Raw genomic sequence first — 27,348 nt, forward strand, 5'->3', positions numbered from 1 at the left:
CTCCTATACAGCCTGCCTGATATCTGGGATGGATATTAGTCCTGAGAAGGACTGTTTGTTTGATTTGGCAGGCTTTAGAGACCCTACACTACCTATTTCGCAGTATAAATCTCTCCCTAGGTCAGCAGCACTCTCCCTACACTATCGGATCCGGAGCGACTGTGTCCAAGATGGCGGTGCCGGGTTTTAAATGCTCGAGGTGACGCTGTGCGGCCAGCCAATCACTGTAATGCCCACAAACAACATGGCTGTGGCATTACAGTGACTGGCTGGCAATCCCTGCATGTTCATTGGCTCTGCAAAGAGCGCCAAAAGTGCAGGGCGGAGATCCGAGCTCCCGCCCGAGTAACCCGGAAATGCTCGGATCTCACCGAACATCCCGAGTAGTGAGATGTTCGGGCGAGTACCGAGCAGTGTCGCGCATGCTCGCTCAACACTAGTCCTAACCTCTAGCAATAAGACCTTACCATATGTCAAATGACATAAATGTGAGTAAGGCCCGAGCAAGACCGAGACCTTGACCAATGGAAACCCAGCAATAGAGAGGTATATAGTTGTTTGCTAGACCTGGTGCTAATGCAAGAAGCTGTCAGGAAGTCGCAAACCACACATCATGGGTTCGCAAGCTACACGTGTTATAAGGTATGAAAGCTAGATCAGGACATAAGAGGGAGGAGATTGAGACCAATAATTGTACATTTTTCATAGGTTGCTAGGTAGAGATAGACGGATCAGGCAAAATTCTGAATCAACTGGATTTTCCCAGGAAATTGGATTTATGGAAAAGTTATTCTCTGCAAATTTGAAATGTAATATCACTTTGTAAAAAGTAAAAAAAAAAAAAACATTCACCTTACATCTCACCTCTCTGGCCTCTCCGCTCCTCAGTTATCCATTCGGTTCTCGTCGCAACTCCTGATCACCTCTGGTCAAGCTGAAATCCTTGGGCCTTTCATAGTAAGCCAGTAAGTCTGACTCTGCTGAGGCCCATGAGGGAGAGAACTGTCCCAGCTCATTGTCAGAGACTCAGGGATTTCAGTGAGAGTAGTGGGGATCAAATGTGACAAGAAAGATGGGTGATGTTGAGGAATGAAGGAGCCAGAGAGGTGAGCAATAAAATGAGTATAAATATTTTCTTATTTTTTTGACCTTATGATGGTATTTTATGGTTCAGAAAAATGGCAGACAGCAGCCACCAGTTTGCTAATTCCACGTTAAAGTGGTTTAGAAAAAAATATCACGATTATGAATGTGGATTTTTGTAAAATTTGAGTATAATTAAATACAAACTGAACTTATTCACACGTCTTTATTGCTGAGTATTAATGGCATGTAGTTTTCTATGTGTGTATATGGTATGTAGGGATATCCTGAGTTGGTCAGAGTGTGGGAGAGTGGAGTTGGTAAAATTGTACATTGAGCAAAATTGGAAGTTCAGGTCCAGTATATTCCCATCTTTATGTTTAGGAAATAAAAGAGCATGTGTAGAAGGAAAATCTCACGCAGCTAATGGAGATTGTATTGTGTTGAACCAAACAGAAAAAGGAAATCAATGCACTCATCTTCTGTGTTATTAAGACTATTACAATTCTTTATTAATACATTAAAACTCACATGAAGTAGGTTAAAATTATAAAAGCAGACACTAAAGCAATACTAGCCTAAGCATTTTGAAGACTTCCCGTATCAGTAATGTTGGCAGCATTATAGACATAAAGGACAAACAGGGAGATCTCTTGACTGATCTTATCATTGGCATGGGCAGTAGACAGCTCCGCCTTTTAATGTCAATGCCACCAACCTCCTATTCTGGTGAAGTCACCTACTCTTCACCCCGATTTGGTTCGCTGGTCACATCCATCACACAATCATCACAATTACCCTTAAATCAGCTGATAGTTGTCTCAGTTTGGGAAATGTCTTGAGCTCCTTGTTTCCCACCTATAGATTTGCTCTGACTTCGTCTGCCACTACCATCTTTTCTGTTTGCAGCTCCCATGTTGTTAGTTATTTCCAGAAGTCAAGGTATAGTATTTTTTTTCCACAGGTAAATAGTTTTTTTTTACTTTTTTGTAATTTTTCAACACAATTCTTCCTCTTCCCAAAAAGAAGCAATCAAGAAATGCTAAGTACCCACCCAAAAACAACACTGGCAACAAACCATGTATATACGTCACATTAAATTAAAAAGGAATCAATACTTTGTGACTTACACACTTTGAGAGGAACTGACAGGGTTAAATTGTTTTTTTTGCTTGCTTCTACATAAATGCTAATTTGAATGCAGTAACGCTCCCTCTCTGCAGAATTTGTTCACTAGTTTATAGCTTTCCCTATTTCTATCACTAAGGTGTGATGTTGTCACGATTCTGTTATCCGATAACCCAAGGCCAGGGGCTGCTTCCCTGTCCCTAATGCTAGGGGTGACGGAGCTATCCCTGCTCCCTAAGTTACTTCTCATGGTGAAGATGCTGGTGCCATGTACCTTGCTGAGCTCCTAAATCAGCCCTAATCTGTCCCCTCCCCCACACAGGGAAGTGGGGAGGAATAGTGTATTTAAATACACAAACCATTCAAACAAGGAAGAACGTACAGGAATAAATGAAAATACCAATCATACAAAATATAAATGCAACAGAGGGGAACACCGAAGAGATTAGGTAAACTAAATAGGAGAGGATGGGGACTATGCACACAGTCAAAACACCAAGCAACAGTCACAGAATAATTCTCCAAATTGTCCCTACAAAAAACAGACACCTCCACCCCACTCCTCACCTGGCAGTACAAGACTTAACACTGGCAATCCAGATTGCCAGTCGAGAATATATAGGCAAGTGGAGTGATTAATACTTCACAGCTGAGATCATCCAAGCAGAAAGCTTCAGACATTCCAAGCTGAACAAATTAACCCCTGTACTGCTGACAGAAACCACAATTTAATGACGGAGAAGTGATTCTTATCAATGGAAGAGTACGTGTAATCAGACGTGACTCACGTGACAGATGTCTTCCCACTATCCAGATTCACCACAAAATGGCTGCTGCATTCCCTGCTTCTGCTTTCATACAGACTATCATAGTCCCTCGTGCTTGGCTGGCCATATGATGGGATAGTTGTAGGACATTATGTGGAAAACCACCCTGCTACATTGTCTGTTGGATGCAATCTTCTGCAATGTGTAAAATGGCAGTGAGAATTTTTGACAATACGAGTGAAACGAAGTGCAAATTGTTTGACGTCACAAGATTCAGAAAATTCCTACAAATTCAACAAGAATTTGAGTTGCACTGAATCGATTTGCTCATCTCTAGTAAGAAGTTTTGAGATCGGGCAGCATGGTGGCTCAGTGGTTAGCACTGCAGCCTTGCAGCACTGGGGTCCTGGCTTCAAATCCCACCAAGGACAACATCCGCAAGGAGTTTGTATGTCCTCCCCGTCTTTGCGTAGGTTTCCTTCGGGTTCTCCAGTTTCCTCCCACACTCCCAAGACATACTGATAAGGAATGTCGCTATATGAGTGATTAAAATAAATAAAATAAACTAGCTGTAAAACATTTACCACATTAAAGAATATGAATATGGAGTTTTCCCTGTTTTAACGTTTGGATGGTCAACAAGATTTATTCCCTAGAAAAGCATTTCCTGCATTCTAAGCATTAAAATAGCTTCTCTCCTATGTGACTTCTTTGATGTTTAGCACAATATGATTTTTGGTTAGAACACTTCTAAAACACTGCACATCAGAACGGCTTCTCCCCTGTGTGAATTGTTTGATGGGTAACAAGATCTGACTTCTTTTTAAAATATTTCCCACATTCTGAACATGAAAATGGCTTCTCCCCTGTATGAGATCTTTGATGGCCAATAAGATGTGATTTTTTAGAGAAACATTTTCCACATTCTAGGCATGAAAATGGCTTCTCTCCAGTATGAATTTTTTGATGGTCAACAAGAGTTGATTTCTGAGAAAAACATTTCCCGCATTCTAAACATGAATATGGCTTCTCCCCTGTGTGACATCTCAGATGCTTAGCAAGAAGTGAATTCTGGCTAAAACACTTCCCACATTCTGTGCATAAGAATGGTTTTTCCCCTGTGTGAACTCTTTGATGTTTAATGAGACCTGATTTTCGTTTAAAACATTTTTCACATTCTGAACATGAAAATGGCGTCTCCCGCGTATGACATTTTTGATGTTGAGAAAGGTTTGATTTCTGAAGAAAACCTTTCCCACATTCTAAACATGAAAATGGCTTCTCTCCTTTGTGATTCCTTTCATGTCTAATGAGATTCCAGTAACGGTTAAAAATTGTTCCACATATAGAACATGAATATGGCTTCTCCTCTGTGTGAATTCTCTGATGTGTAGCGAGTTTGGAACTAGTCGTAAAACATTTCCCACATTCTGAACATGAAAATTTCCTTGCTTCTGTGTGACTTTTCTCAGATCTTTCATGTTCAACATCCCTTCTGTTATTTTCAGCTAATGAATCGGAAGATAGGACTTGTTGAAAAGGATTAGATGATAGAGCTTTGCTGTGAAGGGCTGAGGGACTATCTGGGATATGGACATGCTCTTCATATACAACTTGTGTGATATGATGATCATCTGCTTTCCAATCTGAAGATATTCGATGTACCTTTGCACTTCTGATAGAGTCACCAGCTGAGAATAAAAGATTTATTTTTGTATAAAAAAAATCTTAACATATGGATCTTTTAATATAAAAATATTACCATTCAAATTGCAAGGCAAAATAGAAAACCTGTGACAAACTCAGACTTCTAATAAATCACTGTGAAAAGTCATGAAGTGTTATTAATCATTTAGTGGCAATCAAAGACTACAAATTTACATTTCTTATAAATTATGGCAAATACATGAGTATAATAACAATGCAAAGCTTAGAATATTAAAAAGATGCCATAATACCCACGTAAATGTGTACCAAAATGTATGGCGCTTCTGAAGGATAGAAGATTTCTTAGTCATAAGATGGCTGTTTTAACTAGGATGAATATTCGTCATCCGATTTGCAGAAAATCAACAGGCATATTAGAAATATTAACCCTTTAAGGATCAGGGAATCTTTTTCGATCTTTCATTTTTTCTCCTCTTCTTGCAAGAGCCATAACTTTCTAAGGCTCATGATGAGTTGTAGTTTTGATTGACACCATTCATTTTACTATACAAATGTACTGAAAAAATGGAAAAAATCCAAAATGCGGTGAAATTGCAACCCCCCCCCCCCCACCACCCTTCCACGCACAATTCTGTCCTTGGTTTTTGGGTATTATTTTTATGGCTGTCATTGTGTATTAAAAATAATTTTGTAATGTAATTCTTCAGATCCATATGATTATGCACAGTGATGCGAAAGTTGTCAATTCTTTTTAAATTAATTTAGTAGTAAAAGAAAAAATTGTTTGTGTCACTATTTTCTGAGACTTGTGGCTTTATTTTCCTTTTTTTAAATCTCTTATTTTGCCCTGCACTGATGGGTTGTATTGCCACGTCACGAAGGTGTTTATTGTGTGGTGATAATAATCTGGCCAAATAATTCTCCAGGTCAGTACAATTACAGAGATACCAAACTTGTCCAGTTTTTTAATTATTTTAGTAGTGAAAAAAATCTTAATTGTATTTCCATCCAACAATGACACTCTCCAATCATAAAAAGGCAGCAGCCCATAGGTGGAAAAAGTAGACCTCTTCAGTGCGGACCTCATTTTATTGTTATGTTTTCCTTATAAAGCATGATTAATTCCACAGCGCTTTACATACATTATCAGCACTGTCCCCATTGGGACTCACAATCTAAATGCATACCTCCCTCCCAGCTGTTATGCACGTACCACACGCACACACGGATAAAGGGACTAAGGAAGACTTACTCTAGAGAGAAGCCACTCCCATACCCAACTGGTCCCTGTACAGACTAGTCAATCCCTAGCCGCACAACTAAACCACCTCAGACCTGACTCCCTAAAGGTCCGTCGACCGGTTTCTCATACCTCCTCAGGAACCAGAGGGAAGGCCGCAACACATTGCCAACAAGGGGGCCATGTGCAGGTAGCCATGAAGACCCAGGGTGAGAAACTTAAAGCACATTCATAAAAAGGGGAGAGACGGAATAGTAAGGAGAACAAAAAAATAAATGAAACTAGAATAACCTTCCAGAAACCGGGGACAGCACAGTGGCTTAGTGATTAGCACTGTTGCTTTGCAGCGCTGGGGTCCTGGGTTAAAATCCCACCAAGGACAACATCTGCAAGGAGTTTGTATGTTCTCCCTGTGTTTGCGTGGTTTCCTCTAATGTTCTCCAGTTTCCTCCCACACTCCAAAGAAATACTGATAGGGAAATTAGATTATGAGCCCCAATGGAGACAGTGCCGATAATGTCTGTAAAGCACTGTGGAATTAATGGCGCTATATAAGTGAGTAAAATAAAGAAAAAATAAATATAACCTAAAACTGGTAAAAGTAAAAGGTGCTTGGAAGCTAGACAAACACACAAACAGCAAGAAGATAAGCGGTGTAAGTAACAGGGTAAATCCCTTTGCTAAAGGACTGGAACTCCTTAGTACAAATCCACCTTGAAGTATAGCCAGCAAGGAAGTGCAGTGAAGGGATAATATATAACGCCCCACTCAGAACGTGATAGGGCAAACCAAAATGGGAAAATAGAAAACACCTAGAAAGGAGCAAACAAAGACAATAAGAACAATCAGGGAAGGAAATTAGCAATAGCTCAACAGACAGAAGAACCGACCACGAAGCAACAGGTCACCAGATCCAATTCCCAAATTGAGCCATGACACCGGCCCTTCCTGTTAGAAAAGTGCTGGCAGAAGAGGCAGACAGCAGCATCAGAATGAGGAGCATTGGGGGAGCAGATAAGTGCCAAGAGTTAGTATTACCATTAGGGACGGGTGCGATGTCAGTGTGCCCCAATGATATAATCTCACATGATCATGCTGACAGAGTTCTTGACCTCAAAGGGTGTTTCATTTAAGTTTGCGAGCATATCCTTATTCATGCCGATGACGCTGCCCTTTTCTGATTAGACAGTGTCATAATGGGTTGAAAGTATGGGGAAAATCTGCATGTTAATAGTTGTGCAGTTGCCACACTGAAGGCCTGGCTACTGGGAGGAAATGAATTTTATTACTCCCGGCAACCTCGGGCTTCCAGTTATAGAGGTGCCGCCAGTACGGCTTCATTCACCGCTCAGTACATAGTGAGCAGCAGCTGTAACCACACCCCTGGAAACAGGTAACATTTGAACCCTCTTTCTTAGGCCCTTCCGAAAAGGAATTTTGCCAGACATAAAGAAATATTTCAAAAGGAATTTTTTGATGAGCAGAAAAGTATAAATGTCTTCCTTAGCAAGCCAACTACTGAACTAAGGACCATAAATGTTACATACAAAAATATGATTTTCTGACATTCTTGCAATCCAGAATTTAAGAATATTAAAAACTGCCATTAATTTGAGGAAAGAGTCAGGGCAGATTTCTTGAGCTTTGTAGAAAAGCTACTGATGACCAGATTGCGCAGATTAGATTATATGGAAACTGTTTGGCAGCCAGAGAGAAGTTGACAGTTTAAGATGGAATGTAACTAGGTTATTTCTGCTTTAATAGAGGAATCGACAAACAGAACTTGGGGCGAATTTATAACACAAACATATGCAATCAAAATTATTCATCCCCCCATTTCAAATTCAGTTTATTAGCAAAATTTACAAACTTTCTGCTGCTGGCAATAAACCAAACAAGAATAATGTAAATGGTTCATCTTAACTGCAGTTTTCCTGAGTCAGACTAAATAAGGTAGCATTTGGGCATCACTGAGCCACCATCATGCTTTAATGTATGTCGGGTGTTCTTTTCAGCTTATTCTTCATTATTCCTCCTCTAGACATCCAACTGATTCATAGCCCCAAAAAGTTCTAATTTTTTTTTAATCGCTCCAATGAACATAATCCCAAAATCTTTTTGGCTTACTCATATAATTTTGAGCATATTGGAGCTGACTTTTCTTGCGCTGTTGGGTCAGTAGAGGTGACATCTTGGTGTTCTGGCATGAAGACCATTACTGTTTAGCAGTCTTGCTGTGCAAACTGAAACCTCAGTGACTGTTGACACCAAATTTTGCAGCAGGTCGTTTGCTGTCACTCAAGAATTTTTCCCCACCTGCCTCATGAGAAATATGGTGGCTTACTCTTTTTGAATGATAACAATTCGGCATTCAAGTATGTCACTTCGTGTACAGTTGAAATAAAGTGAAAATTTTAATTCACAGCTGACATATAGGAAAAACAGAAATGTAACTCCAAAGTTTCAGCATAGAGAATAAATGGCATAAAAATGTAAGGATATAATAATAATTAATGAATAAAAAAAATACAGAATTACATCATTCAATGATAAGAGTCTTCAGGACAATAGAGACAGTCATAAATAGGCTTGTCTGGTGATTCTTAGTGTTGTTCCAAAATGTTGGAGTGAATAACCTTCACACAGGATAAGTTACGTGGGAAGGGGAAAAAAGGCCAGTAGAAAATTTTTACATGCAGTGGGGAAAAAAAGTATTTAGTCAGCTACCAATTGCGCAAGTTCTCCCACTTAAAAAGATGAGAGAGGCCTGTTATTGACATCATAGGTAGACATCAACTATGAGAGACAAAATGAGAAAACAAATCCTGAAAATCACATTGTCTGATTTGGAAAGAATTTTTTTTCAAATTATGGTGGAAAATAAGTATTTGGTCAATTACAAAAGTTCATCTCAATACTTTGTTATATATCCTTTGTTGCAATGACAGAGGTCAAACGTCTTCTGTAAGTCTTCACAAGGTTGGCACACACTGTTGCTGGTATGTTGGCCCATTCCTCCATGCAGATCTCCTCTAGAGCAGTGATATTTTAGTGGTGTCGCTGGGCAACACGGACTTTAAACTCCCTCCAAAGGTTTTCTATAGGGTTTAATTCTGGAGACTGGCTAGGCCACTCCAGGACCTTGAAATGCTTCTTACAAAGCTACTCCTTCATTGCCCTGGCAGTGTGCTTGGGATCATTGTCATGCTGAAATACCCAGCCATGTTTCTTCTTCAATGCCCTTGCTGATGGAAGGAGGTTTGCACTCAAAATCTCACACTATATGGCCTCATTCATTCTTTTATGTACACGAATCAGTCGTCCTGGTGCCTTGGCAGAGAAACAGCCCAAAAGCATGATGTTGCCACCCCCATGCTTCACAGTAGGTATGGTGTTCTTTGGATGCAACTCAGCATTCTTTCTCCTCCAAATACGACGAGTTGTGTTTCTACCAAACAGTTCTACTTTGGTTTCATCTGACCATATGACATTCTCCCAATACTCTTCTGGATCATCCAAATGCTCTCTAGCAAACTTCAGATGGACCCGGACATGTAATGGCTTAAGCAGGGGGACAAGTCTGGCACTGCAGGATCTGAGTCCCTGGCGGCATACTGTGTTACTGATGGTAGTCTGTGTAACGTTGGTCCTAGCTCTCTGCAGGTGATTCACTAAGTCCCCCCATGTGGTTCTGGGATTTTTGCTCACCGTTCTTGAGATAAGATCTCTCCCAGTGAGGTCAAAATTGTGTGGAGACACAGATTAAGGGAGATTATCAGTGGTCTTGTATGTCTTCCATTTTCTAATTATTGCTCCCATAGTTGATTTCTTCACACCAAGCTGTTTGCCTATTGCAGATTCATTCTTCCCAGCCTGGTGCAGGGCTACAATTTTGTTTCTGGTGTCTTTAGACAGCTCTTTGGTCTTCACTATAGTGGAGTTTGGAGTGTGACTGTTTCAGGTTGCGGACAGGCGTCTTTTATTCTGATAACAAGTTCAAACAGGTTCCAGTACTACAGGTAATGAGTGGAGGACAGAGGAGCCTCTTAAAGAAGAAGTTACAGATCTGTGAGAGCCAGAAATCTTGCTTGTTTGTAAATGACCAAATACTTATTTTCCACCATAATTTGAAAAAAAATTCTTTCCAAATCAGACAATGTGTTTTTCAGGATGTTTCTTATTTTGTCTCTCATAATTGAGGTCTACCTCTGATGTCAGTTACAGTCCTCTCTCATCTTTTTAAGTGGGAGAACATGTACAATTGGTGGCTGACTAAATACTTTTTTCCCCACTGTATATAATAGGTTCTAGACCAAGTGTCAGACCCAAAACATGGCCCCAGATGTACAGTGGGTACGGAAAGTATTCAGACACCTTTAAATTTTTCACTCTTTGTTTCATTGCAGCCATTTGGTAAATTCTAAAAAAAAAATTTTCTCATTAAAGTACACTCTGCACCCGATCTTGACTGAAAAAAACAGAAATGCCTTGAGATGGTTCTACTCCTTCATTGGAGTCCAGCTGTGTTTAATTAAACTGATAGGACTTGATTTGTAAAGGCACACACCGGTCTATACAAGACCTCACAGTACACAGTGCATGTGAGACCAAATGAGAATGAGCTCAAAAGGAACTGCCCAAGGAGCTCAGAAACAGAATTGTGGCAAGACACAGATCTGGCCAAGGTTACAAAAGAATTTCTGCATTATTCAAGGTTTTTAAGAGCACAGTGGCCTCCATACTCCTTAAATGGAAGAAGTTTGGGACCACCATAAGTCTTCCTAGACCTGGCCATCCAGCCAAACTGAGCAATCGTGGGAGAAGAGCCTTGGTGAGAGAGGGAAAGAAGAACCCCAAGATCACTGTCGCTGAGCTCCAGAGATGCAGTGGGGAGATGGGAGAAAGTTACATAAAGTCAACTATCACTGCAGCCCTCCACCAGTCGGGTCTTTATGGCAGAGTGGCCCGACGGAAGCCTCTCCTCAGGGCAAGACATATGAAAGCCCGCATAGAGTTTGCTCAAAAACACATGAAGGACTTCCAGACTATGAGAAATAAGATTCTCTGGTCTGATGAGACGAAGACAGAACTCTTTGGTGATAATTCTAAGCGGTATGTGTGGAGAAAACCAGGCACTGCTCATCACCTGCCCAATACAATCCCAACAGTGAAATATGATGGTGGCAGCATCATGCTATGGGGTGTTTTTCAGCTGCAGGGACAGGACAACTGGTTGCAATTGAAGAAAACATGAATGCGGCCAAGTACAGAGATATCCTGAATGAAAACCTCTTCCAGAGTGCTCTGGACCTCAGACTTGGCCGAAGGTTCACCTTCCAACAAGACAATGAGCATAAGCACACAGCTAAAATAACAAAGGAGTGGCTTCAGAACAACTCTGTAACCATTCTTGACTGTCCCAGCCAGAGCCCTGACCTAAACCCAATTAAGTATCTCTGGAGAGACCTGAAAATGGCTGTCCACCAACATTCACCATCCAACCTGAGGGAATTGGAGAGGATCTGCAAAGAAGAATGGCAGAGGATCCCCAAATCCAGGTGTGAAATACTTGTTGCATCATTCCCAAGGAGACTCATGGCTGTACTAGCTCAAAAGGGTGCTTCTACTCAATACTGAGCAAAGGGTCTGAATACTTTATGACCATTTGATATTTCAGTTTTCCTTTTTTAATAAATTTGCAAACATTTCTACATTTCTTTTTTTTTCAGTCAAGATGGGGTGCAGAGTCTACTTTAATGAGAAAAAAAATGAACTTTTTAGAATTTACCAAATGGCTGCAATGAAACAAAGAGTGAAAAATGTAAAGGAGTCTGAATAATTTCCGTACTCACTGTAGCTAGTGGAATATAGTTGTTGTTATGTTCCTCTTAATAAAGGAGGAGATCACATGTATCCCAAGAGGAGGAGAGAAATCAGGAAAGCATATAAGGATGTATAAGAGAGCATACTATATATATATATATATATATATATACATACATATATATACACACACACACACACACGAGTTTATGCGAACTCGCTATAAGTTCACTGAGTTTAAAGCACCACTTCAGCATTGTTTTTTAATGGCAGCACCGAAGTGGTGCTATTAATCTAGGTTCCCTTTCACGTAGTCTTATACTTACCAGTTCCCGTCTTCATCTTTTATCGTGCTGCTCCAGTCAGTCTCTAGCAGTTTGTGACCTGCCAGATGGCTCCAGTGTTTGCTGGATGATCCGGAATTCACAACTCAATGTAATCCTATGAAGCTTTCAAATGAATGCATTCTCTAGATAACCAAAATGTAACCATTGATAAGAAAAAACCTGGGCAATGATATTTGTCAGAAACCCAACTTGAGTTAGCAGCTGCCTCCTAATTCTTATTAACGTCACTCCACATGTTTGAATATTCTGACAAACCTTGCCAACAACAGATATTAAAGGCTGAGGAAAACTTTGGGGTTGCCTTAATCACTCTGATATAAACTAAACTTTGTCTATAACAATATCATATTTTCATCCATATTTATTTGGTATTTTGGCAGAAGGGGTGAAGCTAAAAATCACAGAGCTCACAACAAATAATACAAAATGGTACTGGTCACTGAATGAGAAGAATCTGTGACTTCTCTGCATTTAGCGGTTACTACTCACCTGGGCGGTCATATGTAGGAATCTCCTCTTTACACCACTCATCACCACTCACATATGTCTCTGTAGTATTAATATGGGTCAGATCTTCACCCTGAAACAAATATTGTAAAAGTCACAGACAGATGGAGAAGTCACATCTATGATCAGCTCTAATCCTGTCATCTCCACCGTTCTCATTACACAACTATAAAACATATAATACTGGAGGATAAAACAAGACTGAGCACAAGACCTTCACAGTCATCTACACATCATAGGGAAGATCTCATGACACCTTCTCTCCATCTACCTGATGATCCTGAGGAACATTGTGATCTTCTTGTTTACAGTCCTGTGGAAGAAGAATAAGGGGACATCTCTCTGGTGTTGTCCTCTTACTGGATAGAACTGGAGAAAAAACATACAGGGACTGGCTTCATTCTTTACATACAGATAATTATAGGCCATGTGTATTTAGTACTGTCTACTACCTGGTGATATGAGGGGCTGTGGAACCTCCATCATGACGTTCTTGCACAGATCTTTGTGTCCTTCTAAATACTCCCACTCCTCCAAGGAGAAATAGACGGCGACATCCTGACACCTTATAGAAACCTGACACATACAATGATACAGTCATCACCCTGATCCCTTCATATTGTCACTGTATAATGTCGCAGCATTCCCAGCAGTGTCACCTCTCCAGTCAGCAGCTCAATCATCTTGTAGGTGAGATCTAGGATCTTCTGGTCATTGATGTCCTCATGTATCAGGGGATGAGGTGGAGGCTCCGTGATTGGGCTCAGGGGTCTTCCCCATCCCTCAGACACAGGGTCCTGACAGCGCTCACTGGAGGTCTTCTTCACTACTGTGTAATCCTGGTTATGGAGAGACACATTAATAAATCTCACTACAGACATTTCCAGAGTCCTCACCTCTCCAGTTTTGTCCATCTGTTATTCCCATAGATAAGAATGTTGTAATGTGACGTCATCAGAATCTCTCACCTCTCCAGTAAGCCAGAAGAGGATCTCTAGGGTGAGGGGTAATATCCTCTCCGCCATCTTGTCCCTGTCCCTTTCCATCCTTGACGAGTCAATCAGGAAAATTCTCTTATATAGAATATCTCCACTGGGAGAATCCGATATTGCATAAATCTGAATCAGAAGATGAAAAAAATGTAACATAATAAAAATACAATTTCTGGAGATAATGAGAAGAAACATACAGAAGTTCCTCATTAAGATGTATTATCATGTTATTCAATTGCTTTGGTTAGTTAAATAGCATTAAAAAGAAGCAATTTTATAATTGATTTACTTCTCTTATCTGCTGTAGTTCTCCTGATATGAAAGCTTTTATCTTACATAAAATAGCGTACAACTTTCTGCCAAGAAGATCAGCTCTAGCGCTTGGCCGAGTATGCACAGTAGTTACATTACAGGCTGAAAAGTTAGCTCTCCAGCCCATTAAGCAGCTGTTGGCTGCTCACATCCCTCCCTCTCAGCTCCTGACAAACTTTCAAAATGACCAGACCCCATTGGCAGCTTCCTGAGCAGTTCGCCTAATCATGGCTCTCACTTTCTTGAGCTGTGGGCTTGTTCCAAGGAACTGTTATCTCGACATGTAAATATAGTGGTAGCAGTGTACATTTCAGAACAAACTACTGACAGCTGAATGTGTTACTGTAGAACTGTAAAGCTCAACAGAAATTCTGCTAATGCTGCAGCTCTGCTGCAGACCAAAATGGTCACTCAAGGAAGAATGCCCACCATCTCCGGAAACCATGAAGTAAAAGAGACTTAAAAGCTGTGTGCTGATGAACACCCAAGTTGAAAATATTTCTTTAATGACAGCGCATACCATACCTTGAGATGAACACTGCAGCTAATCACTGGTCACAAAGGTGTTGTCAACATGTACGGCAAATTAATAAAAGGACGACAAACACCTGGGCCGCACTTCACCTACAATGACCTTGTATGTAAGAGCTGCAAATCAGCAAGCGATAACTGTACTAGGGAAAAGATGATGGCAAATCTGGATTTTGTGTAAGGCACTTACAATACACACACATACTGTATATACAGAATATACACATTTTGTATAATTATTATTTCCCATTTGTTAATGATGACTGATTTTCAGTGGCCGTGTGCAGTATAGAGTGTTTGTACTATACATCTTTTTTTCATTCACTTTTTAATTATTTATAATAAAAGTATGAACCTACTTGAAAAAATTAAATCAAGTACAATATGGCACACGTTTTTATGCAAGAAAATGAAAAATTTGATTAAAAATAAATATTTAGGAATACTAATGTTTATGGGGAATGACAGGTGGATCCTTTTGTACTTATAACTGAGAAAGGTAGAGCGCCACCAGAGCAGTGACGTCCGGGGACTATATAAGTATTGTAGTGTCTGAGTGAAGCCGATTCCCAGAGGTAGGAAAATGGCATTCATGAAATGTTGAACTTCTTGTCCTGTCTTGGCATTCATACCATTAACAGTGACATTGTTGTACTGAGAACCATAATGACCCCTATGACAATAAGTCTTTTGAGGATCAAGAAGTGTTTGTACAAATGTATCATGTAAAAACTCAATCCTTTATTAATTAGAATAATACAAAACACATACATAAAAATTCTGAAAAAGAGCCTCAAACCAAAAGAATACTAGCTCAAAGATTCTAATGAAATCCCAATGTATACTTAGAAGCAGTATCAATATAGGAACAACATATTATTGTTCAAAATATGAAAAAATTGCAATTAATATAGTATACAGATTAAAATCACTTATTGATCATTAGTATTTGCAAAAATATATTTCATCAATACAATAATTACACCATTTACAAGTCATAAGGTAAGAATTGAATATTGACTTCTCAGCAGCAGTTATAGTAAAAGATTAATAAATATTGTCCATGGTATAAATAATCCCTAAGCCAATCATTTCATAATAGCTACTGATACATCATTATATAAAGTGCCAATAGAGCAATAGTAACATAGTAACATAGTTTGTAAAGCCGAATAAAGACTTGCGTCCATCAAGTTCGACCTGTTAGTTCTGTAATTGCTAAAGTTGATCCAGAGGAGGGCAAAAACCCCAAATGATTTAGCCAATCTTCACCTGAGGAAAAATTCCCTCCCGACTCTGAAACCAGCAGTCAGAATAAATCCCTGTATCAACCTACTATTTTATTTTATTTTTAAGTATACGCTGAAATCTGCCTGGTATCTAGAAATGCATCCAGTCCCCGCTTGAACTGGTGTAGTGAATCCGACATTACCGTCTCCTCACTCAGTGAATTCCATATTCTCACTGCTCTTACCGTAAAGAACCCCTTCCTATGCTGGTGCTGAAACCTTTTCTCTTCCAGTCTTAGTGAATGCCTTCTTGTTACCGTAATATCCCTCCTTTTGAACAAATCCCGGGCAAGGTCTCTATACTGTCCCCTAACATATTTGTACACATTTATTATGTCCCCCCTCAACCTTCTCTTTTCCAGGCTGAATAGTCCTAGTTTTGCCAACCTCTCTGGGTATTGCAGTCCCTCCATTCCCTTTATTAATTTTGTTGCCCTCCTTTGTACCTTTTCAAGCTCATTTATATCCTTTCTATATATTGGGGCCCATAACTGAGCACAGTATTCCAAGTGTGGTCTGACCAGTGCTTTGTACAGTGGAAGAACAATGTTCTCATCCTTTGCAGCTATACCTCTTCTGATACATCCCATTACCCTGTTTGCCCTTACAGCAGCGGCCTGACTTTGGGCACTCCAATTTAGTTTGCTACCAATCAAGATGCCCAAGTCCTTCTCCATCTCTGAATTCCCCAATGATTTCCCACTCAGTGAGTACTGGTGACTTCCATTTTTCCTTCCCATATGTATGACCTTACATTTCTCCTCATTAAACTTCATTTGCCATTTAATGCTCCACCTACCCAGCTTATCCAAATCCCTCTGTAGGTCTGCGCTGTCCTCTTTTGTATTAATTGTTTTACATAACTTTGTGTCATCTGCAAATATTGACATTTTACTATTTATCCCGTTGACTATGTCGTTAATAAAGATATTAAATAACATTGGGCCTAGTACAGACCCCTGTGGTACCCCACTAGTGACGCTTACCCAATCTGAGAATATTCCATTTATAACCACCCTCTGCCTTCTATCCTTTAGCCAGTTAGCTACCCACTTGCAGACATTTTCCCCCAGCCCCATCATTCTCATTTTGTATACCAACCTATTATGTGGCACGCTATCGAACGCTTTTGAGAAGTCGAGAATAAGCTTAACAGATGCATTCATACATCCATATTGTGTGTACCATTATAATAAATTCCTATATGACTAAATCAAACTGTCAGTGTACTCATTGAATTTGTATGGGATAAGCCAGAGGCAACAATGTAGTAAAAAAATAAATTACCTCAATGGTAAGTATACTGGCCAACGCTGTAAAAGATCCGACGCGCGTTTCGCTTGCTTCTTCCTGTGGGCGTGTCAGTTTGGGGAGCATCACTGCTATTTAAATGCATGGCAACTAGGTTTGAGAGAGTATTTTCTGTCCGAGTATGCTCGGGCCGAGCTCCGAGTATTAACAGCTGCTCGGTGATATGGTTGAATCGTTCCCGTGTGCATGATTAGCAACTGTTTGACAGCTTTATTACATGTGAGGAATGTGTAAGAAATAGACATTCCTCCCATGTAATAAAACTGTCAAACAGTTGGAAATCATGCACACGGGAGCGATTTAACCTTATCACCGAGCAGCTGTAAATACTCGGAGCTCGGCCCGAGCATACTCGGCGAAAGGGTTAATAGAACATACTCGCTCAACACTAATGACAACCAATCAGATTTGGGAGATCTACCACGTATTTGCCTACTCATTTGTATTGGGCCTATGGATCTCCGCTATGTCACAGTAGTTGATATATGTGATCTATTTGGCCTATGAATCTTCGCCACGTCGCAGCAATTGGTACATGTGACCAATTTGGTCAGTCCCCCCCTCCTACGTCACATCACTACCATTCATAGCGTCCTAGTGACAAATGTACGTGGCTTACGTGGTGCTTTCAATCATCACGATACCATTCAAATTGGCTTTCAGCTTGCAGCTGTGGTAATACGAGAGGTCTGTCCGCTCCCATAAGTGGCGGGGAGACCCATCATCACCTGTTGCCATGGGCAGAAGAGTCATATGTGTAGCGCGATTAGCGTGTGTGTACTATCACGGCATTGGTCTATGAGTTGAAGGACGTAACCGCATGTTGTAGCGCAGATCCTTAAGCCCGTCACATTAAGCGAGATCGCTAGCGAGATCGCTGCTGAGTCACAAGTTTTGTGATGCAACAGCGACCTCAGCAGCGATCTCGCCAGGTTTGACACATAGCAGCGACCAGGCACCTGCTGTGAGATCGCTGGTCGTGTCGAAATGGCCTTGACCATTTTTTGATCGTTGAGGTCCCGCTGGGTAGCATGCATCGGTGTGTTTGACACCTTACCAACGACCTCGTTGGCAACTCAGAACTGAGACACATAGGCGTGCATTTGCGTTGCATCGTTATACAGGTATCTACAGGTCGCTGTATCGTTGCTGCGTCGTTGGGAAGATCTGACTGTTTGACATCTCACCAGCGACCACATAGCGACGCAGCAACAATCCGTGCCAGGTCGTATCGTTGTCGGGATCGCTGTAGCGTCGCTAAGTGTGACGGTACCTTTAGTCAAAATCATGACAGTTACATGCTAGTGTAGATAGAGATTCTAAAGCCATATAACCTGATAGTGGTTTATAGTCCAAAATATATAACATGGAGGCATTAGAGACAAAGGAAACAGCTAGCAGTGTGTCTACACTGTGTGCAGAATTATTAGGCAAGTTGTATTTTAAAGGATTATTTTTATTATTGATGAACAACTATGTTCTCAATCACCCCAAAAGACTCATAACTATCCAAGCTTAATATTTTTTGGAAGTTGGAGTGTTTTTTTTTTTAGATTTGGCTATCTTAGGAGGATATCTGTTTGTGCAGGTAACTATTACTGTGCCGAATTATTAGGCAACTTAATAAAAACCAAATATAATCCCATCTCACTTGTTTATTTTCAACAGGTAAACCAATATCAGTGCACAAAATTTAGAAATAAACATTTCTGACATGCAAAAACCAAAACCAAAAAAATTATTGATCAATATAGCCACCTTTCTTTATGATGACACTCAACAGCCTTCCATCCATAGATTCTGTCAGTTGCTTGATCTGTTTTCGATCAACATTGCGTGCAGCAGCCACCACAGCCTCCCAGACACTGTTCCGAGAGGTGTACTGTTTTCCCTCCCTGTAGATCTCACATTTTATGACGGACCACAGGTCCTCTATTGGGTTCAGATCAGGTGAACAAGGGGGCCATGTCATTATTTTTTCTTCTTTTAGACCTTTACTGGCCAGCCATGCTGTGGAGTAGTTGGATGCATGTGATGGAGCATTGTCCTGCATGAAAATCATGTTTTTCTTGAACGATACCGACTTTTTCCTGTACCACTGCTTGAAGAAGTTGTCTTCTAGAAACTGGCAGTAGGTCTGGGAGTTGAGCTTCACTCCATCCTCAACCCGAAAAGGTCCCACAAGTTCATCTTTGATGATACCAGCCCATACCAGTACCCCAGCTCCACCTTGCTGGCGTCTGAGTCGGAGTGGAGCTCTCTGCCCTTTACTGATCCAGCCTCTGGCCCATCCATCTGGCCCATCAAGAGTCACTCTCATTTCATCAGTCCATAAAACCTTTGAAAATTCAGTATTAAGCTATTTCTTGGCCCATTCTTGACGTTTTATCTTATGTTTCTTGTTCAAAGGTGGTCGTTTTTCAGCCTTCCTTACCTTGGGCATGTCCCTGAGTATCGCACACCTTGTGCTTTTTGATACTCCAGTAACGTTGCAGCTATGAAATATGGTAAAACTGGTGGCGAATGGCATCTTGGCAGCTTCACGCTTGATTTTCCTCAATTCATGGGCAGTTATTTTGCGCCTTTTTTGGTCAACACGCTTCTTGCGACCCTATTGGCTATTTGCCATGAAACGCTTGATTGTTCGGTGATCACGCTTCAAAAGTTTGGAAATTTCAAGACTGCTGCATCCCTCTGCAAGAAATCTCACAATTTTAGACTTTTCAGAGCCAGTCAAATCTCTCTTCTGACCCATTTTGTCAAAGGAAAGGAAGTTGCCTAATAATTAAGCACACCTTATATAGGGTTTTGATGTCATTAGTCAACACCCCTCCTCATTACAGAGATGCACATCACCAGATTTACTTAATTGGTAGTTGGCTCTCAAGCCTATGCAGCTTGGAGTAGGACGACATGTATAAAAAGTATCATGTGATCAAAATACTCATTTGCCTAATAATTCTGCACACAGTGTAGATTTAGATCACATGAGGACATTGTTGTCTTGATAACATATCACCTGCAAAACACCTATAGCAGCAATAAGAAGATCATAAATTATGCCAGAAGCATATATATATAATTCATTAACCTATAAACTAGATTAAAAATGAAAAAACATTAAAGGGATTGTCCATGGCTCGGACAATCTCTTCTCAATTGCTATATTTCCCCTAATAAAATGACAGCCTATACTCTCCTCTGGTACCGACACAGTTCCAGTAATGAAGGCACTGGTTCTCCCAGGACTTCCATGACTTTATGTCAAGTAAGCCCTGCAGTCAATTAGTAGAAGCTCCACTCTCACTTCCTTTCAACATAACTGACATTCAAAGGAAGTCAGAGAACAGCAGTAGCTCCCAGCTCTTCTGGGTGTCAGTTTCACCGGCAGGAATTGAGAGTGAATAGGCTGCTCATTGGCTACAGGGCTTAAGTAATATAATGTCATGTGAGCCCTGGGAAACTGGGTACCAACGTCACTGGAAATGCTAGTGCTGAAAGTGATTTTAGGCTGTTATATTATAATGAGGAATAGCATAATTGATAAGAATTTTTCCGAGTAGTGGATAGTCCCTTTAATAAAAACTAAAATACTTTATTAGTACATGATGGCATATAACAAATAGAAGACAAAACCCACAAGAGAATACATAAGCTATGTCCTAAAAGTAGGTTGCCCCAGTAGAAAAGCCCTGTTCAAAAAGACGTTATACAGTGGGGAAAAAAAAAGGATTTAGTCAGCCACCAATTGTGCAAGTTCTCCCACTTAAAAAGATGAGAGAGGCCTGTAATTGACATCATAGGTAGACCTCAACTATGAGAGACAAAATAGGAAAACAAATCCTGAAATTCACATTGTCTGATTTGGAAAGAATTTTTTTTCAAATTTTGGTGAAAAATAAGTATTTGGTCAATTACAAACAAGCAAGATTTCTGGCTCTCACAGACCTGTAACTTCTCCTTTAAGAGGCTCCTCTGTCCTCCACTCATTACCTGTAGTACTGGCACCTGTTTGAACTTATTATCAGTATAAAAGACACCTGTCTGCAACCTCAAACAGTCCCACTCCAAACTCCACTATGGTGAAGACCAAAGCTGTCGAAGGACACCAGAAACAAAGTTGTAGCCCTGCACCAGGCTGGGAAGACTGAATCTGCAATAGGCAAGCAACTTGGTGTGAAGAAATCAACTGTGGGAGCAATAATTAGAAAATGGAAGACATACAAGACCACTGATAATCTCCCTCGATCTGGGGCTCCACACAAGATCTCACCCCGTGGGGTCAAAATGATCTCAAGAACGGTGAGCAAAAATCCCAGAACCACACGGGTGGACCTAGCAAATTACCTGCAGAGAGCTGGGACAAACGTTACACAGGCAACCATCAGTGATACACTACGCCGCCAGGGACTCAGATCCTGCAGTGTCAGACGTGTCCCCCCTGCTTAAGCCATTACATGTCCGCGTCCATCTGAAGTTTGCTAGAGAGCATTTGGATGATCCAGAAGAGTATTGTGAGAATGTCATATGGTCAGATGAAACCAAAGTAGAACTGTTTGGTAGAAACACAACTCATCGTGTTTGGAGGAGAAAGAATGCTGAGTTTCTGTTTCTCTGCCAAGGGACCAGGACGACTGATCTGTGTACATGAAAGAATGAATGGGGCCATGTATCATGAGATTTTGAGTGCAAACCTCCTTCCATCAGCAAGGGCATCGAAGATGATATGTGGCTGGGTTTTTCAGCATGACAATGATCCCAAGCACAACTCCAGGGCAACAAAGCAGTAAGAAGCATTTCAAGGTCCTGGAGTGGCCTAGCCAGTCTCCAGATCTAAACCCTATAGAAAACCTTTGAAGGGAGTTGAAAGTCTGTGTTGCCCAGCGACGGCCCCAAAACATCACTGCTCTAGAGGAGATCTGCATGGAGGAATGGGCCAACATACCAGCAACAGTGTGTGCCAACCTTGTGAAGACTTACAGAAAACGTTTGACCTCAACAAAGGATATATAACAAAGTATTGAGATGAACTTTTGTAATTGACCAAATACTTATTTTCCACCTAAATTTGAAAAACAATTCTTTCCAAATCAGACAATGGGATTTTCAGGATTTGTTATCTAATTTTGTCTCTCATAGTTAAGGTCTACCTATGATGTCTCTCATCTTTTTAAGTGGGAAAACTTGCACAATTGGTGGCTGACTAAATACTTTTTTCCCCCACTGTAATCCACAGAGGGAACTACAGGTTGGGAATCACCATAATTTAACAATGGCAAACAATCAGTAGTAAGATAGACATCTGTAGACCTAAAGAGGCAATTTTAGAGGTGGCACCTGAGCAGACATCCCAACGCACGTTTCGCTTCTTTGTCAGGAGGTGAAATACTAAAAGTAAACCGGAACTGCTAAATACCTTTCAGGAAAAAAGCATGACCAATGACACGCAGTGTGGGCACCACTTACATCATACGTCATTTACGTCATGGAGCGGTATGGTTAAGATAAATGGCGATATCCATAATAGCACTTCAGCCCAAACCCTGAAGCAGCTGACAAGATCCTGGATGAGAGATATGCATTACAGAGGTGGCTAGCCTCAGTGATGTAAAACCCGGTAACAAGTGGGGTTGTGGAGTCGGCAAGCCAAAAATCCGACTCAGACTCCTCAATTTCCCTGACTCCTGACTCAGACGCCACAGCACAGCCACAATAATGAGCATGTACATAAAGTGCAGCACAGATTCATCTCAACTAAAAGGGAAGATCCCTAGATCAGGGACAGAGCAGACATTTATAGGGCATTTCACAACTTTCCCAAATTCTTATGAAGAAATTTACAGCACAAACTGCATTGAACTACTGAACCCAATTTATTATATAGTTTAGGAGTCAGAGACGGTCCATTTTATACCAACTCTGAATTCACAGCCCAGGTAAGAAGGCTCCAGCACTGATAGTGCTGAGAGGGTTTTTAATGGGCCTGGATTTTGCGTCCAAGTTTTAGGAACGCCTGGAAGAGCTGGGCGGGACTGGTCATTCCCATCCTCCAAACCAGGAGGTACAGCTGATATAAAAGGGCAGCTGAGCTGCTGCACAATGATCAGTGTGTGGAGAGGTGAAAAAACCTGTATATGCTGGTCAGTATTAGTCTGAGGCTGACTAAGAAAACCATGTATTGATCCAAACAAGTGAGGTTGTACTGTTGTATGGACTATTTTGTTTATTTCTACCTTCATGTCGGAAAAGGCTGTTAATTTTCTTTACACTGGAAGTTTATGGCCTTCAATAAAACTTCCAGTTTGCGCCAAGCTATCTCATGTCTATACCTATCTGAACCACTGCCAATGTGAGTGATCCTTTACAATATATAAATGTATGTATCCAAATTGAAAAATCATAATAAATTATTAAAAATGGACCACCATATATTAACCCAGTGAGAACATACAATCTTTATCCTTGGTGGGATTTGAATCCAGGACTCAGCACTACAAAGTAACAGTGCTAACCACTGAGCCACTGACTGTGCTGTCATTATTATGAAGCCATACCAGACACACCATTTGAAGACACGTGTTGTGGGGCATCAGTCCCTCATCAGTGCAAAGCAGGAAATCTGATTTGGCTAAATGCCTCCGACAGGTTGTATAAGGAGAAAGTTTCTCCTTGTAGAGAGTGCCGAGCCGGAGTAAAGGCCCCGTCACACTTAGCGACGCTGCAACGATCCCGACAACGATACGACCTTTCCACGATGTCCTGCTCCTGGTTACGAGCCTGCTGAAGCAGGAGCAGGCTGGTAACCATGGTAAACATCGGGTTACTAGGGGCACGGGCGCAATTTTTTCCATTTTTCTACATTTTCATGATTATAAAACAAAAACATTACAATCTCCACCCCAGAGAGAAAGCGTCATCTGTCCCCAAACCAGAGTGACCTCCCCTGTATACATGAGCACATCCAGTGTTATATTACTGTACATATACACATGGCAGAACTGGGGAAGGGGGGCACTATCTCCGGGAATGGAGGGGTTAATGTCCCCTGTATACATGAGCACATCCAGCGTTATATTACCGTACATATACACATAGCAGAACTGGGGGAAGGGGACACTATCTCTGGGAATGGAGGGGTTAATGCCCCCTGTATACATGAGCACATCCAGCGTTATATTACTGTACATATACACATGGCAGAACTGGGGGGAGGGGGCACTATCTCCGGGAATGGAGGGGTTAATGTCCCCTGTATACATGAGCACATCCAGCGTTATATTACTGTACATATACACATGGCAGAACTGGAGGAAGGGTGCACTATCTCCGGGAATGGAGGGGTTAATATCCCCTGTATACATGAGCACATCCAGCGTTATATTACTGTACATATACACATGGCAGAACTGGTGGAAGGGGGCACTATCTCCGGGAATGGAGGGGTTAATGTCCCCTGTATACATGAGCACATCCAGCGTTATATTACCGTACATATACACATAGCAGAACTGGGGGAAGGGGACACTATCTCTGGGAATGGAGGGGTTAATGCCCCCTGTATACATGAGCACATCCAGCGTTATATTACTGTACATATACACATGGCAGAACTGGGGGGAGGGGGCACTATCTCCGGGAATGGAGGGGTTAATGTCCCCTGTATACATGAGCACATCCAGCGTTATATTACTGTACATATACACATGGCAGAACTGGGGGAAGGGGACACTATCTCCGGGAATGGAGGGGTTAATGCCCCCTGTATACATGAGCACATCCAGCGTTATATTACTGTACATATACACATAGCAGAACTGGGGGAAGGGGGGCACTATCTCCGGGAATGGAGGGGTTAATATCCCCTGTATACATGAGCACATCCAGCATTCTATTACTGTACATATACAAATGGCAGAACTGGGGGAAGGGGCACTATCTCCAGGAATGGAGGGGTTAATGCCCCCTGTATACATGAGCACATCCAGCGTTCTATTACTGTACATATACACATGGCAGAAGTGGGGGGGAGGGGGCACTATCTCCGGGAATGGAGGGGTTAATATTCCCTGTATACATGAGCACATCCAGCGTTATATTACTGTACATATACACATAGCAGAACTGGGGGAAGGGGGGCACTATCTCCGGGAATGGAGGGGTTAATGTCCCCTGTATATATGAGCACATCCAGCGTTATATTACTGTACATATACACATGGCAGAACTGAGGGAAGGGGGGCACTATCTCCGGGAATGGAGGGGTTAATGTCCCCTGTATACATGAGCACATCCAGCGTTATATTACTGTACATATACACATGACAGAACTGGGGGAAGGGGCACTATCTCCAGGAATGGAGGGGTTAATGCCCCCTGTATACATGAGCACATCCAGCGTTATATTACTGTACATATACACATGGCAGAACTGGGGGAAGGGGGCACTATCTCCAGGAATGGAGGGGTTAATATCCACTGTATACATGATCACATCCAGCGTTATATTTCTGTACATATACACATAGCAGAACTGGGGGAACGGGGGCGCTATCTCCGGGAATGGAGGGGTTAATGTCCCCTGTATACATAAGCACATCCAGCGTTATATTACTGTACATATACACATGGCAGAACTGGAGGAAGGGTGCACTATCTCCGGGAATGGAGGGGTTAATATCCCCTGTATACATGAGCACATCCAGCGTTATATTACTGTACATATACACATGGCAGAACTGGGGGGAGGGTGCGCTATCTCCGGGAATGAAGGGGTTAATGTCCCCTGTATACATGAGCACATCCAGCGTTATATTACTGTACATATACACATGGCAGAACTGGGGGAAGGGGGCACTATCTCCGGGAATGGAGGGGTTAATGTCCCCTGCATACATGAGCACATCCAGCGTTATATTACTGTACATATACACATGGCAGAACTGGGGGAAGGGGGGCACTATCTCCGGGAATGGAGGGGTTAATGCCCCCTGTATACATGAGCACATCCAGCGTTATATTACTGTACATATACACATGGCAGAACTGGTGGAAGGGGGCACTATCTCCGGGAATGGAGGGGTTAATGTCCCCTGTATACATGAGCACATCCAGAGTTATAGTACTGTACATATACACATGGCAGAACTGAGGGAAGGGGGCACTATCTCCGGGAATGGAGGGGTTAATGCCCCTGTATACATGAGCACATCCAGCATTATATTACTGTACATATACACATGGCAGAACTGGGGGGAGGGGGCACTATCTCCGGGAATGGAGGGGTTAATGTCCCCTGTATACATGAGCACATCCAGCGTTATATTACTGTACATATACACATGGCAGTACTGGGGGGAGGGGGCACTATCTCCGAGAATGGAGGGGTTAATGTCCCCTGTATACATGAGCACATCCAGCGTTATATTACTGTACATATACACATGACAGAACTGGGGGAAGGGGGCACTATCTCCAGGAATGGAGGGGTTAATGTCCCCTGTATACATGAGCACATCCAGCGTTATATTACTGTACATATACACATGGCAGAACTGGGGGAAGGTGGCACTATCTCCGGGAATGGAGGGGTTAATGCCCCCTGTATACATGAGCACATCCAGCGTTATATTACTGTACATATACACATGGCAGAACTGGGGGAAGGGGGCACTATCTCCAGGAATGGAGGGGTTAATGTCCCCTGTATACATGAGCACATCCAGCGTTATATTACTGTACAAATACACATGGCAGAACTGGGGGAAGGGGGCACTACCTCCGGGAATGGAGGGGTTAATGCCCGCTGTATACATGAGCACATCCAGCGTTATATTACTGTACATATACACATTGCAGAACTGGGGGAGGGGGCACTATCTCCGGGAATGGAGGGGTTAATGTCCCCTGTATACATGAGCACATCCAGCATTATATTACTGTACATATACACATGGCAGAACTGGGGGAAGGGGGGCACTATCTCCGGGAATGGAGGGGTTAATGCCCCCTGTATACATGAGCACATCCAGCGTTATATTACTGTACATATACACATGGCAGAACTGGGGGAGGGGGGCACTATCTCCGGGAATGGAGGGGTTAATGTCCCCTGTATACATGAGCACATCCAGCGTTATATTACTGTACATATACACATGGCAGAACTGGGGGGAGGGGGCACTATCTCCGGGAATGGAGGGGTTAATGTCCCCTGTATACATGAGCACATCCAGCGTTATATTACTGTACATATACACATGACAGAACTGGAGGAAGGGGCACTATCTCCAGGAATGGAGGGGTTAATGCCCCCTGTATACATGAGCACATCCAGCGTTATATTACTGTACA

The 27,348-nt window shown here is 41.8% G+C and overlaps 2 protein-coding genes across 2 annotated transcripts in view; both read right to left on the reverse strand.

Annotated features, from left to right (window-relative positions):
• The window catches only part of LOC141270634 (uncharacterized), a 111,987-nt gene that overhangs the window by 64,215 nt on the left and 20,424 nt on the right, over nt 1-27,348 (reverse strand). The gene's annotated exons all lie outside the window — the stretch shown is intronic.
• On the reverse strand, nt 3,452-13,688 carry LOC141270667 (uncharacterized). The gene is made up of 6 exons (XM_073680763.1): nt 13,532-13,688; nt 13,223-13,402; nt 13,016-13,139; nt 12,835-12,932; nt 12,546-12,636; nt 3,452-4,669 (listed from the first exon to the last, which is right to left on the reverse strand). The coding sequence occupies exons 1-6, from the start codon at nt 13,607-13,609 to the stop codon at nt 3,744-3,746; spliced, it is 1,497 nt and encodes a 498-aa protein (XP_073536864.1). The 5' UTR covers nt 13,610-13,688; the 3' UTR covers nt 3,452-3,743.

The sequence above is a fragment of the Phyllobates terribilis genome, unplaced genomic scaffold (genome assembly GCF_046119375.1).
Source record: "Phyllobates terribilis strain yellow unplaced genomic scaffold, ASM4611937v1 Scaffold_5__5_contigs__length_657084704, whole genome shotgun sequence".
Lineage (NCBI taxonomy): Eukaryota > Metazoa > Chordata > Amphibia > Anura > Dendrobatidae > Phyllobates > Phyllobates terribilis.